Genomic DNA, 16,476 nt, shown 5'->3' with positions numbered 1-16,476 from the left:
GTTGACATTTTTATGGCGAATAAAAAGTAATGGCGTGTTGCCATAAAATATGTCTTGCATACATTAGCAGCAAGTCAGCCAAACAGCCAATAATGAAACTAGTTTTGTATTAAACACGAAAGCAACCGAGTTTCTATGCATATGAGCGCTAAACTCATCCATTAGCAAAAAATAGTCAATATTTCTGGTCCGAAATTATTTAAAACAACAGTGTTGTTGGAAAGTGAATTTTTGGTATAGGAGACTCTAAAGAGAGATACATTCTTTGTGGCTGGGTAAAGAATCGCTCTTTCAGCGGTTCTAGAATTTCGGATTGCTCTTGGTTATTGCGAATTTGTGTCACTAGTGCATTGTCACACTGGCAAGCACTGCGGAGATGTATGCAAATACAAAAGAGCTTCCAAGCAGTACGGAAAAACACGCTGACAAGTTAACGCGAATTTTTTGAACTTGCATGTCAAATCCAAATTACAATTATTATTATTATAGTAACAATAGAGTAAAGGTACTCAATAGAATAATGGTAACGCAGATTGTTTCCATGCTTGCATGACTGCCGTCAGCTAGACAACAGCTGTGGAGCGGTACAAGTTCACCTCATGTAATTTTAGCGAAAATGAATTTAATGAACCCAAATCGCCTAAAACAAATCCATGTGCTATTTGCCGGCACTAGACAAAACAAACAAGCACCAAAATGATGACCTTCAAAGGCTATCGTTATGCCAGCAGTTGGTGGGTGAGTGGTACGAGGCGTACGACATGGCGTCATTGAAGAGTATGCAGCAGAATTTGTTGCAAGGCGTTGCAACAATTTAACTAAAATTATACCGTAAATTCGCCACTTTTCCAATGCACTTGTGTCAATACAAAAAACAATCAATTGATTCGATAAATTTGTCTTTTATTTACTTTTAGGCACGAAGAAAATGGAATACAAGACACGCCAGTGGCATGAGAATTGCTTCTGTTGTTGTGTATGCAAAACGGCCATTGGCACTAAGTCGTTCATCCCCAGAGAGCAGGAGATCTATTGCGCTGGCTGCTATGAGGAGAAGTTCGCCACCAGATGTATCAAATGCAACAAGGTGAGTAATTTAATGCTCAACTCATATAAAAGTTTAGCGTGAGTCACAACTTAAAATAAATTTATCGCTTGGATCATGGAGTCGCCAAATCGAACTTTGGTAACTCCCTCTCTACCCATGTACCGACGAGGGATTTGTGGGTGGGAAAAAGCCGTTGAAGGAGAGAGGCAGTAAGCTTCTTGGGGGTTTACTTTCAGGACCTCTCTATCAATACCAGCTTCAGACTTCCTGACTATTGAAGAGCTTCCAGGCCGAGGTTGTAGCCATTATGGTAGCAGTAAATTTACTGCCCCGGAGTTCAGTCTCCTTCAGACAAGTAACCATCCACTTAGATAGCAAAGTGGTGATACTAGCAACAGTGCGTTAGGGCTGGCCAAAGAGTGCCCAATCTCGCTATCAATAGCATCGAGTCTTTTTGTGATATGACTGGAATGCCCACAGCAGAATCGTAAGAAAATGTAAAGCCGATGAGCTAGCAAGAAAAGGTATTCTAGAACCCTTATCGGTTGAATGGGAGCAGTTGGTGCTCCTGTATCTTGTGTTCTACTAATAGAAAGCTGGGCCAGCACTAGGCCACTATCGGTATATGCGCAGCCTTTTGGCCAAAGATCCAAGAGCCAAGATCGATCGTAAGAGATCTAGTGATCCCTTTGTCCTTAGTAAGGCTAGCCTCTCCCTAGTTGTGGGGCTTTTAAGAGGCCATTTCCCTCTGGGAATCCTACCAGACGCCATCTGCAGAAGGTGTATAGAAGCAGATGTGGTGGGAACAAATGAATGCTTGCTGAACAGGTCTAAGGTCCAACAGTCCAGTAGTAAACCACAAGAATCCAACGGAACTCCTAACCGTTCCTACTCCGCAGTTATGGAGACTGAGGTACCAGTCCTAGCAAGCTCATCAGCCTTGCAATCTACTGCAGTACCGCTAAACCAGTCTAATAATAAAATAACTTCATTAAAGAGATAAGCAGTCCAGACATCCTTAGACAAGACTTGAGTGAACAGTCAGCGAACTCATGGCTAATATCGCTACCCTACTATAAAAGCGGCTAGTCACCACTCTGTAGGAGAACGCTACCTTTATGACAGCTAACTTTTTTCGCGAGTGTGAACTTTTCCAGCGATTTCTACTAAACAAAAATTCCATAAAACATTATAGGTCTAGATCAGGCCCGTCCAACATAATTTTGTGAAGGGCCAGGTTTAGTATTTTCATAACCGTAGCGGGCCAAAAAAAAAAATAAAATGACCTTCAGTTTTGGTATATTTATTTATTTATAATAATCAACATCACATAAATCTTAATATATTATTATTAATGTAACTATGCCCTTAGCATATAAAGATATTCTTATTCTTAAAATCTAATTAATGAGATGTCTGAAATTTTTTCTGTTTGCACAGCGCATCTATGTGAGCTGGAGTTTTAGAAGTGGCTATGCGCAAAATGCCTTTAAGATGGCTATCTAATAAAGATGATCTGGTTTTTGATTTGTTAAATTTCATTTCGCAATTGTGTATCAAATAAAGAAATATGTTTAGCCACCATTGACATATTACTTTTTGAATTGGTTAGAAGACAATTATTATATGCTGCGATCCAGCTGTTTGTGCCTTCAATTTCAACATCAAATGGATTTCGTTTCATCAGGGAGTTTGTGATTTGAAGTCCTTTCGTCAAACTCGTTCCTTAATCTTTGTAACATCAACACGTACTTGTCAAAATCCATTGTATCTTGCTTTTTTGTAGATAAGGTCTCCCAATGAATCAACTGCTTTTGTTCCAGCTGCTTTTCCAACAATAAAAGCTTTTTTGTGAAAGCTAGAACGTGTTCGTATAACTGTGTGCAGAGTTGGTCTTTCCCTTGTAGTTTTAAGTTAAGATCAGAAAGATATTTAGTTATATCAACCAGGAAAGCCAGATCAGCCAACCACTCCTCATCAGTCAGGAAAGTAATTTCTTGGTCTTTGTTGCCAAGAAAATCTTTAAGTCGTCCAGCAGGAATAGAATCGTTTTAGTGTGGCTGCTCTGCCGAGCCAGTGAACGCGACTGAAGTATACAATGTCTTCGTGATCTGAACCGACATCAGCCAGAAAAGCCTGGAACTGTCTGTGGTTAAGCCCTCTTGCGCGTATAAAATTAACTGTCTGCACTACTTTACGTGTTTACGTGTTTCAGGCCTATACAACTGGGATGCCCAAAGACTATAAGAGATTGAAAGTTTCGCTGGCATGGAGCCCACAATGCTAAATGTGGGTTCCATAATACGAGCTCTTTTACGACGTGCAGAACATTGCGAAGTTTAACAGCCCTTTCGAAGCTTTCATTGTGTATCCTTTTTAGACTAGCCTATTTCTGGAACTGGTTCGGAAGCCAGGCGGTGGCTTTTGTGGCAATATCATCAGCCACGACGAGCGCCTTTATTACCTATAATCGATATCTAGTGGCAAAGATCATTCTCTGGTGAAAATGCGTAAATTCCTTTCCTACAAAGCGCCGTATTCTGGAAGTTTGAGGTATCGCCTATGATCTAGCTCTGCGCAGTCAATCTCGGCGCTTATTCTATCAGAAATGCTTGGAATATACTGCAATGGCAGTTTTGGTGGCAAGTGCAGCCATTGAAGTGGTTCTTAGTGCTCCCGTTATGCAGAGAGCACGAAGCCGTTGCATTCACTCCAACGGTCTCCTGTATGCGGTTTTGCTGGCAGCGGTCCACCGCACTAAAGCACTGTAAAGTAAGATTGGCTTGACTCTCGGTGTGTAATGCCAATCACCTTACATGCGTAGAGAGCACCACTGTCCTTTCCATTCTTTCTTTCACATGAGTTTCCACAACAATATGCTGTTCAAAATTACTCCCAGGTACTTGTTATAAACCCTTTATGGCTACTCCGTTGAGCTGCGGGAGTTTTCATCTTGTACCTCCTTGTAAAGACTACCATATTCATCCCACTGGCATTTATTCACCACGCTAATTTAAATTACTATAACTTCTATAAGAACTATGTATTTTCATTAATTGCGTATTACAGGTCATCACTTCGGGCGGTGTAACCTACAAGAACGAACCATGGCATCGCGAATGCTTCACCTGCACTCACTGCAACATTACGTTGGCCGGTCAGCGCTTCACCAGCAGAGATGAGAAGCCCTACTGCGCCGAATGTTTCGGTGAATTATTCGCCAAACGCTGCACAGCTTGCGAGAAGCCTATTACCGGTAAGCATATCGATCACATATAAATATTTAAATCAAATAAAAATACAATAAAATATCTTATTCGCTTCATAACACAGGTATTGGCGGCACACGCTTCATCTCCTTCGAGGATCGTCACTGGCATCACGACTGCTTCGTGTGTGCCAGCTGCAAGACCAGTCTAGTCGGACGTGGCTTCATCACCGACGGCCCCGACATCATTTGCCCCGAATGCGCCAAGCAGAGACTCATGTAAGGCCACACACGGCTCGTCTATGCAATGGCAATGTAATGGGCGTGACATGCTCCTATTACAAATAAGAAGATCGTGAAATTTATTAAACACAAAAAGAGTGAAAATATAAAAATATGAAAATATAAAAATAGAAAACAAAAACTTGCTGAAAAGTAGATGTACTTTAAAAACCTAAAGCATTACAAATACAAAAACCAATACAGCAGCCTCGAAGCGAAAAGTATGGAACTTCTTTTGAGCAATTCAAATACCTAGAGCAAAAAGAAAAAAATTATATAAAAAATGTATGTAAAAATAAAACTTTTAAATTATTAGCTGTTAGTTTACCTCGATTAACATGAAATTATAATTGTTACACTTCCTAGTTATAAAAACAAAGCTGAAATATACACTTTTCTAAAAATCTGAACAAAACACATTCGGCTTTAAGGAATTTACATATGTATGTATGTATGGAAAAATTTGTTGGTGTGATGAGCAATCGTATTTGAAAATAGGCATTTAAAAAAATATTTTGAGAAAAGCGTAGTCATATGTATGTGTGCAGCTGTAGAAACGAAGTTAGTTGCCGCTGATCACTGTAAAATTTTCACAAAACAAAAATAAACAAAAAGCAATTGAAAGCACCGTTATTCATGTACTATGTAGAAAATTGCATATTGCCACAGCCGAAAAGCTACAGAGCTAAGCCATTTTGTTTTGTTATTATCTCTGTATAGGTATGTACATATGTGTGTATATTTAATGGTAATAATTTACAAAATATTAAAATTTGTCAAAGGCCTTAAAAACTTATTTACTTATTTGGTTGCTGCGGAATTAAAATCAATAAAAGCATATGCATGCGTGTGTGTGTGTATATATTAAACACGTGTTTTTTTTTGTTATACAGCTTAATTTCTATATAAAAATGTAATAATTTCTAATTTATATATGCCTAAAGCTGAAAATTATTTATTACACTAATACATAATAATTTAATATTGTTTAAAAACTTAATTTATGAAGAAAGCAAAAGCGATTATTTCTATTTATTTTATTTCTTCAACATTTTTTTTTTATAATGCTAACTAATTTAAACTAATTTAACTTAGAAGTGCTTATATACCTATATATATATCTATCATATATATTATAACTTTAATTTTGAATTTTGTCATTCGTTGGAATGTACTTATTTACAATAAAGTGCTTATGAAGACTAAGCACCATGTGAACAGGGGCATATGTATGTGTTGACACAAAAATCATTATTGTTTGCAAACGCTGAAAGCGAAAATACTGCGGAATCCATATTGATGTAAAATTAAACAATTAAAAATGAAATAAATAAACAATTAAAGTTAATGTGTTGGTGAGACTTTTATTGCGATTATTTGTTGTTTTTGTGTTATTGTATTGAATGGCGCAATTTAGTATTTCCTCTTTACACAATATGGAGGCAAAATCAGAACTCTTAATCTGTGCTTAAAAACAAGAAAGGCAGTTAACTTGGATAGAATACCCTTCACACACAAAATAGTGTTCAGAAAGAAATCTGTGCGGATTTTGTACGGTTGCTTTGTGTAATATTCCAAATTTCCTGAAGGTACCTTGTCAAATAAAAAAACTTTCATTCAAGCATTCGATTCTGATCGTACAGTTTGTATGACAATATATATGTATATAGTGGTCCGATCTGAACAGTTTTCTTCGGAGATTGCACCATTGCCAATTCTTAGACAATAACTCGCCGTTCCCATGGGAGTCGGGTTTAAGTAAGTATCCGGCCAAGGACTGTCAACTCGGTACCATGGCTCGAAATTACTTCAGGAACGTTTTCTGAAGCAACAACAATAACAACAACATTAAGGCATGCCAAATTTTGGGGCAAAAACGAAAGTTTTCCATACAATCACTTGATTCCGATCGTTCAGTTTGTATGACATCTCTATGCTATAGTGGTACGATATCGGCGATTGCAACAAATAAGCAGTTTCCTCTAGGCGTAGACTGACAGACGGACATGGCTAAATGTTGTTGTTGTTGTTTTAACGGTTATCAGTCCCCGTTAGGATAGTTAGGGTTATCTGTGTTGTCATCGACGTCATCTAACGGGAGGTCCAGGAAACGTGCTGTTTCGACGGGGTCGGACCAAAGGGAAAAGGGTGGGGTTGGTAGGGCATGCAAAGAGTTGGTCAGTCTCATGCAGAGACTTGTTGCATGCAGGACATACATTGGGTATGTCTGGGTGACATGGCTAAATCGACGCAACTGGTAATGCTGATAATTTATATGTACATATATACATTTTATTAAGTCTCCCACGTATCCTTTTGGGTGTAACGAACTTCGTGGCAAACTTCGTATACCCCCAGCAAGGTTTTAAAACTAACGGTAAAAACTTCGCATAATCTGAATCTTTATGGGGACCGCGGTTCATTATATTCCCGATTTGTCGATCTCACGATCAATATTGAACGTTTCTATATAAAATGTGATACGACGGAACAAAGTATTTAAAAAGGAAACAATCAAATCGTCAGATTTTTATTAAAATATGGACGATCACACGTATACTGAAGTTTCGGTTATAATTGTCAACTTAATTAACCGATAGGTTAACATTATAATTGTTTTTATCAAGACCACAATTTCCGAACGCATGAAAATGTCAAACACAAGCGCAGCCAACTTTGCTTTGGAAGACATTATTGAATAAGCACTATTTTTATCCCTTTTTCTCTGCCAGGTGGAATCGTCTAGCATGATTGGAAGTGCAGGAAATTTGTAAAAGTCGTGGTATAACTGCATTAAACAAATAATTTTACCTAAACTCGTGGAGATTGCAAACAATTAAAATATCAAGTGCATATTTTAAATAAAACTTTGCGTGCATATCTCAATAAAAGTACAATGGTATTATCTGAAACTGAGAAGGTGAGTTGGTCTCGTCTTGACACATGCGACTTTGGCAAAACACGACGGGCGAGTAAAAAACCCTCATTATTTGACTAAGCAAAATAATATGCAAATAAGGCATTAGTGAATGCCTTTGGCTGAAATGGAAGAAGCAAATCCTGAGAACTTCACATTGCTACGTATAGTTTCCCTTCATATAAAACCCCAATTTGATTTATCAATTGCGTACGCTTATTGGATTTTAAAGTAAACAGTGGTGATTAGATGTTAAAATTGTTGCGTCTATGCGTATAGAAATTCTTAAGATCAGTGGACGTGGAGAATTATTTATCGTATTGCCTATATTAATGGATTTTGATATTTACCGTAAACTATTTCAATTAGAAATTATATAAAATTAAACCATCGTAATGCAATAGAATTTCCTTGCAATTACAAGACCCTTCTCTGATGGGTGCACTAAAATGACACGCAAAACAAAAAATGCAATGGTTCTTCACCAAGAGCCATATTAATTTTCCTTTAATGAGGCGTAGCAGAATAACTGCACACCTCTAGCAGTTCTTATACATTTAGCTGATATTTCTATTCCACTAATTAGGTGTTCTCGTGCTCTTGCATATTTTGGTGTATAATTTTTACAATTCGTGCAATCTTACAAGAGCAAGAGAAGCTCGGTTTGTGTAAAAATTTCATTGCAATCTTTCGGACGTAATCTAATCTATTTTAATCTTTAGTTATATGTTTAATAAACAAATAGTGTTGATTTAACATGGAAACAAATGTTTTATGGTCTTTGCACTTGGTTTTGTAATAAATTTATTCCTCCTCAAATTAAATGTAATAATTATCAATTATGCTGAACTGTAAAACAAGTATTCGTTCAATTTATTTATAGAACTGTCGTAATAATAACGAAAACTCAAAATAACATAATTGCATGGCTTTTTTCGTACGATTTTTCTTCTGGTAACTTATTTTTGTGACGATATTAATGTGTAAACAATTTCGTTGATATCTAGTTCCATATTTTGGGTACATTAAATAGGTCGAAACGATTCCGATTACAGTGGCAGTCGGGTAAAAAAAACGAATTTCGGTAAAAATGGGGTATGTGCTGATAGGGGAGCTTCTCCAGAGGAGGAATATTCCAAAATAATGTTGCTAACACTTTAAAATATTCTCGATCAAAAATTCAAAAATTTGTGTTAATAACACATAGTATTTCTCAATTTTTCACTAGATTTTTTTCACATTTTTCACTTTGTATATTTAAATATACACTCTAAACATTGAAATAAGTTCACATATCACTTTTATTTTGTAATTTTTTAGCTAAAGTTTATTAATTTAAAAATTACTTAACACACTTATCGTTGAAAAGGTTAGATTGCTTAAAATTACGAGGAAAACTAAGGCAAATTACAAATGATTTATATTTTTTGTAACACTTTAATACAAAGTTAAACTCTATTTTTGCTTTTTAACCTCTTATAAATGTGTGTACATATTTAGAATTTTTTTTTGCACTTCACTTTAAAATTTAATACTAAAATATAATAAATATACCACAGTTGTGCTATATTCCGAATATTGCTCTACGCTCTTGAGGAGATTACGTCTGCTTTCTTTTTCTCCGTTACTTTCTTGCTCATTTTAATGTGTGTGATTCATAGTGGACATTGCTTTTACTTCATTTATATGTACATACATATGTATATGCCAAAAATTTATATTTTTTTCTGCCCGCACATATACAAAAATAAAACAATAATGTGTACTTTTGGGTATAAACTTTTTAATTTAATCATTCGTTGTTGGGATAGTATATGGCAAATGTAATGAAGTGACTCGAGTGTCAAAATGCAGAATATAAATATGTATGTATTATTTTAGAAAATATAAGCATAGCATGCAATTTTAAATATGCAAATATAATACATTACATTATCTAATCCATAGCTTATAATAATAACTAAGCTATTTTCGAGGTTAGCAAGCAATATGAACAGTTAAGCTGCCGGGCACTTAATTTTAAAAATTTTTATATAGCGGTAATGCTTGGCTAGAAAAACCTGTGCAATTGTTTTCTTGTTAAGTTGCTTTCCAATCTTTTGCTAATACTTACGTACAGTGGTCTTGTCCGATAAAGCGTGAAAAAATTTTTATTACATTTTTATGAAAAATTCATTAGTTTTATTTAAAGGAACCGAATATTATAATTGCAAATATTAATATCAGAAATTAATAAAGAGCTACATATGGAAAATAAACCAAAATGTAAAAGAAGATTCCAATTAGATATATGTTTGTAAGTCGTAACTTAGAAAAGTTAAGAAACAACCTTGCACTCTGATAGCACACTGATTAATTGTATCAAAATAGACGAATATTATCACGGAATCTATATATCCAGTGTATTGTCCTTTATAGACATTGGAATGTATGAATTCTACGAGAAACCAATGCCACCAGTCACTAAAAATTACGTTTTGACCTCACATATTAGGTGGGACTAAAGTGTATAGAGATTCTACAATAAGTTTATAGATAAACCATGCCATCTACCCAATGTTTGCCTACAAATACGGACTTATGGTTGTAACCGCACGATTTTTCAGCTTTAGGCTAAAAAAGTTAGAAGGATGAAAGTTTCAGTTAATTTTGCTACCAAAGTCAAAAGAAAAATTGAATTGGAAAAATATGAACCATGGAATTAGACAGAAAACTGCTTTTCAAGCAGCAAATGTAATTTGCTGTGTGCAGCCAGGTAAAAAATCCACTGTATTTGGTTTTCGGCTATCATATGGAACAAACCGATAGCATTGCAAAACACAAACAACAACAAAGTGCAATTGCCTGGTGATCACAAGAGTTATGTATGTATCTTTTGTGGTACTCTCTACCTGCCTGTATTATTGTAAGCCTGTTTACCACTGTGCTCGGTTGTATTTTTACTCTCTTTCTCTCTATTTTTTTGGGTTCATGATTCTTTCCTCCCCGGTTTCTTTTGTGTTAACATCGGGTTGGATTCAGCTCTTTATATGCATTAATATACGAGTGCAGATGTATGTATATAGCTGGTGGTTTGCTGCCTGTTCAATTCCCTCTCGCAGTTTAGTTGCTGTCGCGCCGGCCCGTTTAATCACTGTATCCACCGCTCACTGCGCATACAGTATTCGATGTTCACTGTTCGTTGTCGCTGGAACAAAAACACTTTTTGGAAATCATCTAGTTTGCCTTGCGTTCATGTGTTCAAATGTGAAAATTTACTAAAAACTTTATTCGAATTTTAATTAAAAATTTCATTTCACTTCAGTTTGTTTCGTTCACAAAAATTTTCTCTCAAAACAAAAAATAGCCAAAAATATAAAACTCGATTTGGAAATTGAAAAAACCCCGATTAAATAAAATTCGTGAAAGCAAAAAACCGAATTCAAGCCCGAGTTGCCATTGCAAAGCAAGACAGGAACACAGCAACAACAAGCGTACAGCAACACTTTTATACGTTTCCAAAAGAAGAGAACACTGTTTTTGCAACTCAACACAGCCATGAGGCCATCGGAGTCGCCAAGGAGCTAAAACAGAAATAATAGCAACGCCCGTGACAACAAATACAACACACACACACAACATACGATATCATCATTACTGCTGATTTTATAGTCACCGACCATTCAAATATCAGCGAGTATTTTGAGTAATAAATCGTGCATTACGCCAACACTAAGAAAAACGCACTGTGTAACAATTTTCAGCTCGCAAGAATAACAACAACAACAAGGGGGCACCACTGTATCAGCTTCAGTTGGAAGCTTGAAAGTAGAATTGAGCGAGTGAGCAGTACTGTCAGTGGGGTGCGTCTTTCGTCCGATACGAGCAACTCGAATCACTGCTGCTTTTACGACTGCAGACAGTATTAGCAAAGCGATCAGTACACTTTCGCTTTTCGACATAGCCTACATATATTGATAGCAGCTCCACCCCTCCGCAAAGTTAGTGCAGCGCTATTGATCAGAGTCTTTTTACTGTGCATTTCATTGTTTGATATTTGTAGCATGATGTTTCAGAGCGACTTCCATAGAAAGAAAAATTTCGCTAATCCTAATTTGTTCAATGTAATAAAATGATTTTTTGTATAAATGTTGGAACATACATGAATCTACATGAATTGCTTTACGCTTTCAGAATTCCACTGCTGCGGAAAAGCCAACATCTCCTCAGCAACCAACACCTGCAAGCGGCCGTCCTGATGCCAAAGAGGAAACCAAGGAACAAGAAGAAGTGCGTACAGAGCATCTTTTTAAGCACCCGCTGCAGAATACCTGGACTCTTTGGTACTTGGAGAACGACCGCTCCAAATCATGGGAAGACATGCAAAACGAAATAACCAGCTTTGACACAGTTGAAGACTTCTGGAGGTTAGTAAAAAAATAACTAAAACTGCATATTTTTACTGCGCCTTCATGATTGAAATATGTATTATGTACATATCTGTGTAAAGAAATGTAAAACAAAAGGCAGTATTTACTTTAATGAGTTGCGATTAAATGTGTATTCAATGTGTGTTCGATGCAGGCAACCGCTGTTATCACGATAGTTGATAGTTGTATGTATGTAACCGAAATGTATTTGAGTCCGACCCATGATTGTGATTTCAGATACAAAAGCTAAATACTTGAAGCTTAACTATATTGCCGTAAATGTGTTACTAAATTGACAATGGATTGTAAAAACAATAACAAAAAAAGTTCACTGCGCCGAAGCTGTAATACACCTTCACAAATAAAAAGTATTTCATACAAGGACTAGATTTTTAGCGGTCGGCTTGTATGGCAGCTAAGCGCTATAAGGTCCCGTTATCTGCGTTATGTATATGTTTTATACGGTCTCCGACGTTTTCTTCAAGATATTGCAAACCGCTTATCTTTATCTCTATTTGCAGCCTCTACAACCACATCAAGCCGCCATCTGATATCAAATTGGGCAGTGATTACTCGTTATTCAAGAAAGGAATCAGGTATTATTATTCAGAATTCATTTATGGGGCAGTATGCTAAATATAGTGGCATTTTTCAGACCGATGTGGGAAGATGCTGGCAACAAACAAGGCGGTCGTTGGGTGATTACACTAAATAAGACTTCCAAGGCAGATTTGGATAATTTGTGGCTTGATGTTGTATGTACTTCAATATTACATTTTTTTTTATCAACTTGTACTAAATATTTTAGTTGTATTTACTTTGTGGCAGCTCCTTTGCCTAATTGGTGAAGCGTTTGAGCATTCAGATGAGGTTTGCGGTGCTGTGGTCAACATTCGTGGAAAGAACAATAAAATTTGTAAGTTTTGGTGTAAATTTATGTACGCACGAGTTCTGATGGGTTATCGTATTTTGAATATATAGCTATTTGGACAGCTAATGGCAATAATGAGGAAGCAGCACTAGAAATCGGAAATAAACTGAGAGAAGCCCTGCGTTTGGGTCGTCAAAATTTGCATTATCAGCTGCACAAGGACACAATGGTTAAAACGGGTTCGAATGTCAAATCGGTTTATACTCTCTAAAAAGTTTACGTACGCGCTTGTGTAGATTTAGCTAACCACACCTCGATACATTTACATACACACGCGCTGACAACATCGTTTGATCGAGTTAAGAAATTTATATTGTACTAAGCCTACATTTCTAAAAAGTGAATTCAGAAAATCGAAGACTACCAAAAAAAAATTACATTACTAAAACCAACCCACACATTAATCGTTGCATATGAGCGTCGCTAACGCTTACTTACCGGATTTCATGAACATGACAATTCGAATTTGTAGCCGTTCCGACGCCGTTAAAAGAATTTATTCAATTGTAGCTGCATATGCAAGAAAGGAGTAAATGGAATTAAAACCCACACATCGTAAAGCAAACTTCAAAATAATACATATGCAACATAAATTATACAAGAAATCATTGTTAAATGAAGATACAAATTTGTTTTACTGTAGGAAAGATCGCAGCAGAAATATATACGAGACTGCAAATGACTGCTTGCTCCAGGCAAATTAATGACGAAAAAATGTAGACGACTGTTAATAGAATTAGTTCGAATTTAAAAAAAAAATAAGAAGTGTTGAGACTGCAAAGCAGGTCTTTCAGCTAAATGTGCATCAAACATGAAACTTTTAAGAAACGAAAACGTCTATCGTCATTATTTACTGAAAACGGCCTGGTTCGCATACAATTGTAGTCAGTATCGAATCCTATGCGTGTTATAATGTAAACGATATGGAATTAAACTAATAAATTTGATAAAACATATCTATTTTTTGTTTCAATTTCTCGATTTATCTTAAGGTTCGTCAAATGATTTTGAGACACAGTCAATTACACAACGCAACGGGAAGATATTGAATAATCCACGCTTTTTCAGGTTTTGGGAGATGGACAATGAACTATCTGAACCGTCGTAAATCATCCGTACTATTTTGTGGTCTAAATTTTAAACAAAGGAAGTTTAGACAAAAGGTTCCGCAGAGCGGTGTAATCTCCCGCTACTGTTTGTTTCCTAAATCTTAGAAAAACCTACCACTGGAGGGAATTTCCATTCGCTCATACTTTAATGACTGTCTGAAGTTGCCACTGCTAGATCTGCAGCAACCAAATTACAAACTATTCGAGGAAATACAGAGTAGACCTCGAAATTTTTGTCGATGACTAAGATTCCGACAGTCAATAACTTAATTTTGGGCATTCATTTTGATAGTCTGTACTCCTTCATTCCGCATAACGACCACGATCATTACCAAGGTACAGAGCCGCAAAAAGATCGACAAGTGATACTCCATGCATGCAATTCCCACGAAAAAAGGTTTTTCTTTGGTCTTGCCTAATTTTTTTTTACGAAAAAGCTTTTTTCTTTGCTCTTACCTCAATTTTTTTTTCACACGATTTCATCGACATATTAGATAACCTGACCCTGATTAAGCAATTTTGTTGTAAAATATCGTTTAAAAAACCACAACAAGTGTAGTCTTCAATTGTTGATTTAATGCAAAATGTATATAAATTGATTATACATACATATACATAAACAAGAACTATTTACAAAAAATATTTGGTATTTCCGATGGATATTTTTATAGTAATTTTATCACAAATAATCAGTACGACAAGATGTCATCAATTTTGCGACGTAAATCTTTCCGGCGAGTTCGATCCAAAGCATCTTTTATCATTCGTAAATGCATTTTTGGATCATTGCAATCATCCTCTTCAAATAACTTCAACAGTTTGTATACACGTGTAGTCAGGTCGCGAGGATATTGCAGCTCGATTTCATCCATCATTCCTTCACGCAATCCCAATTCACGGCCGAACATTCGCCAATGAGTACCCAAGTATTGTGAGAGCATTTTATAAATGGCAGCACGTTTATTCTCAGTTAAAACATATGGATGAATGTTGGAATTATTTAATCCAGTTGAAGATGTTGTCAATGATGCAGTTTCCAACGACGCAGACCGTCGCATATTATCGTAGGTAATGTTGCTGTGCTGTGACGGTGTGCTGTGGCCATTAATTGTTAGTTTATTGGACAGTTCGTTGGCTAGATGCATATAGTGATATTGATTGGTACCTTCAGGCTCCTGAACGTAGTTATGCACGGGAAGAATATATTGAAATCCTTTCTCATTATGATCAGATAATTAACTTACTTTTTGTGGAGGAATATAACTATCAATAGCTTCGTCGAGTCGTTTATATCCTAGGCTGCGAAGCGGCTCTACATTTTGTTCATTGATAACATCGCGCCGTTCAAGACAGTCAATTAAATCTGCCATGGTTCTAATGCATTCGTAGCGACGTGGGGAATTAATGCCATTTAAAAACATAGATTTGAGTTCTGTCACATAATCTGGTGTAGACAGTTCTTGCGACGCAATGTTTTTTAGTAAATCATAAGACCAATGTTGTGGTGTAGTATCACCCATTTTAATGTTTATTTTAAACAACCACTGCCCAATAAAATATCAAACAGATTCATTCGCTTTAGTGGTGTTGCTCCCAGCACCCGCTTTCTTAATTGTTGTTTATAAATTCGGTGCTCTTGTTAGTTCTTTAGAAATCAATTCCAATCAAAATTAAAATTGTACTAAAGTTATTATACATTTAAAAGTTTTATCAATAAAGATATTAGCACATAGATAATACTTTTATAATAAATTCAATATCGGCACCATATTTAGTCGATATTAAAAGAGCAGTCGATATAATCGATTCGATCTTTGTTTTACAGTGCTGCCAGTTTATCTGTTCAGTAACTATTTTAACTACTTTGGCTGTGTAACAAACAATAGTAATTTTCCCTACAATGATTTGGTGTGCAAACATTTCCTATGGTGTAATAGCTTTCCTTATTTAGAGTATAATTTCTGTATTGTATGGAATAAATAATAACATAAACAAATGAATAATTACGAATTAATAATATTTTTTGCAATAAACACTGGCGGTCTTGCAAAGCGCATCAGTGGCAACACTGTCATTCAAGTTAAAAATGTGGGGAATTTACCGGATAATTTGTAAAGGAAAAAAGGTGATTTCCCGCGTTGAAGTGTTGTTGATGTGTTTACAGCAAATGTTAGTCATTCGCAAATAATCTTTTGTTATAATTGAGGTGTATTCATAAAAAGAGGAAAATGGGTGCATATTGTAAGCAGTTAAGTCGTGATAAAAAAGTTGTTATTGAAGGAAGGTTTTTCTTATAGGACCATTGTTAAAAGGGTGGGCTGTTCACATTCTAATGTGGTACGTTTCATGCAAAAAAAGGATACTTTAAAGGGCATGGTGTGGAAAAGTGGATTTAGTCCCAAACTAACTAAACTAAACTAAAAAACTATTTTTTTTATTAAAATCATATTTAGCTCGGGAGCTGTTTAAAGCTCTGATATTCGGCTTTCACCACGACACAATTCTAATATGGCAATTATTTAGGATAACTGTCTTCCACTCTTGGTTAACAGCGCCCTTTGCATTGGCTGTT

General features: G+C 36.0%; 3 protein-coding genes across 11 annotated transcripts in view; 2 read left to right on the top strand and 1 right to left on the bottom strand.

The window, feature by feature from the left end:
• The window catches only part of LOC126762990 (four and a half LIM domains protein 2), a 253,696-nt gene extending 247,810 nt beyond the window's left edge, over window positions 1-5,886 (top strand). For all 7 annotated transcript variants that reach the window (XM_050480123.1, XM_050480120.1, XM_050480121.1 and 4 more), the window contains 3 exons: window positions 918-1,087; window positions 4,118-4,304; window positions 4,382-5,886. In XM_050480123.1, coding sequence (XP_050336080.1) covers window positions 918-1,087; window positions 4,118-4,304; window positions 4,382-4,539 — 515 coding nt within the window. In that variant the 3' untranslated portion in view covers window positions 4,540-5,886. The remainder of the gene's footprint in view (window positions 1-917; window positions 1,088-4,117; window positions 4,305-4,381) is intronic.
• Window positions 5,887-7,250: 1,364 nt separating this feature from the next.
• On the top strand, window positions 7,251-13,751 carry LOC126763021 (eukaryotic translation initiation factor 4E1). 3 transcript variants are annotated; one of them, XM_050480191.1, is made up of 8 exons: window positions 10,615-11,131; window positions 11,199-11,435; window positions 11,498-11,558; window positions 11,629-11,861; window positions 12,386-12,460; window positions 12,520-12,619; window positions 12,693-12,780; window positions 12,846-13,751. In XM_050480191.1, the coding sequence occupies exons 3-8, from the start codon at window positions 11,499-11,501 to the stop codon at window positions 13,004-13,006; spliced, it is 717 nt and encodes a 238-aa protein (XP_050336148.1). In that variant the 5' UTR covers window positions 10,615-11,131; window positions 11,199-11,435; window position 11,498; the 3' UTR covers window positions 13,007-13,751. The 3 variants fall into 3 exon arrangements, with proteins under 3 accessions (XP_050336149.1, XP_050336148.1, XP_050336147.1); XM_050480190.1 differs by having other exon boundaries at window positions 10,615-11,435; XM_050480192.1 differs by lacking the exons at window positions 10,615-11,131; window positions 11,199-11,435; window positions 11,498-11,558 and adding an exon at window positions 7,251-7,458.
• A 709-nt stretch (window positions 13,752-14,460) lies between these two features.
• On the bottom strand, window positions 14,461-15,670 carry LOC126763020 (fas-associated death domain protein). The gene is made up of 2 exons (XM_050480188.1): window positions 15,149-15,670; window positions 14,461-15,079 (listed from the first exon to the last, which is right to left on the bottom strand). The coding sequence occupies exons 1-2, from the start codon at window positions 15,422-15,424 to the stop codon at window positions 14,594-14,596; spliced, it is 762 nt and encodes a 253-aa protein (XP_050336145.1). The 5' UTR covers window positions 15,425-15,670; the 3' UTR covers window positions 14,461-14,593.
• Window positions 15,671-16,476: the final 806 nt, after the last annotated feature.

This window comes from Bactrocera neohumeralis, chromosome 6, assembly GCF_024586455.1.
Source record: "Bactrocera neohumeralis isolate Rockhampton chromosome 6, APGP_CSIRO_Bneo_wtdbg2-racon-allhic-juicebox.fasta_v2, whole genome shotgun sequence".
NCBI lineage: Eukaryota > Metazoa > Arthropoda > Insecta > Diptera > Tephritidae > Bactrocera > Bactrocera neohumeralis.
This window is presented reverse-complemented; position numbering and strand designations above follow the sequence as displayed.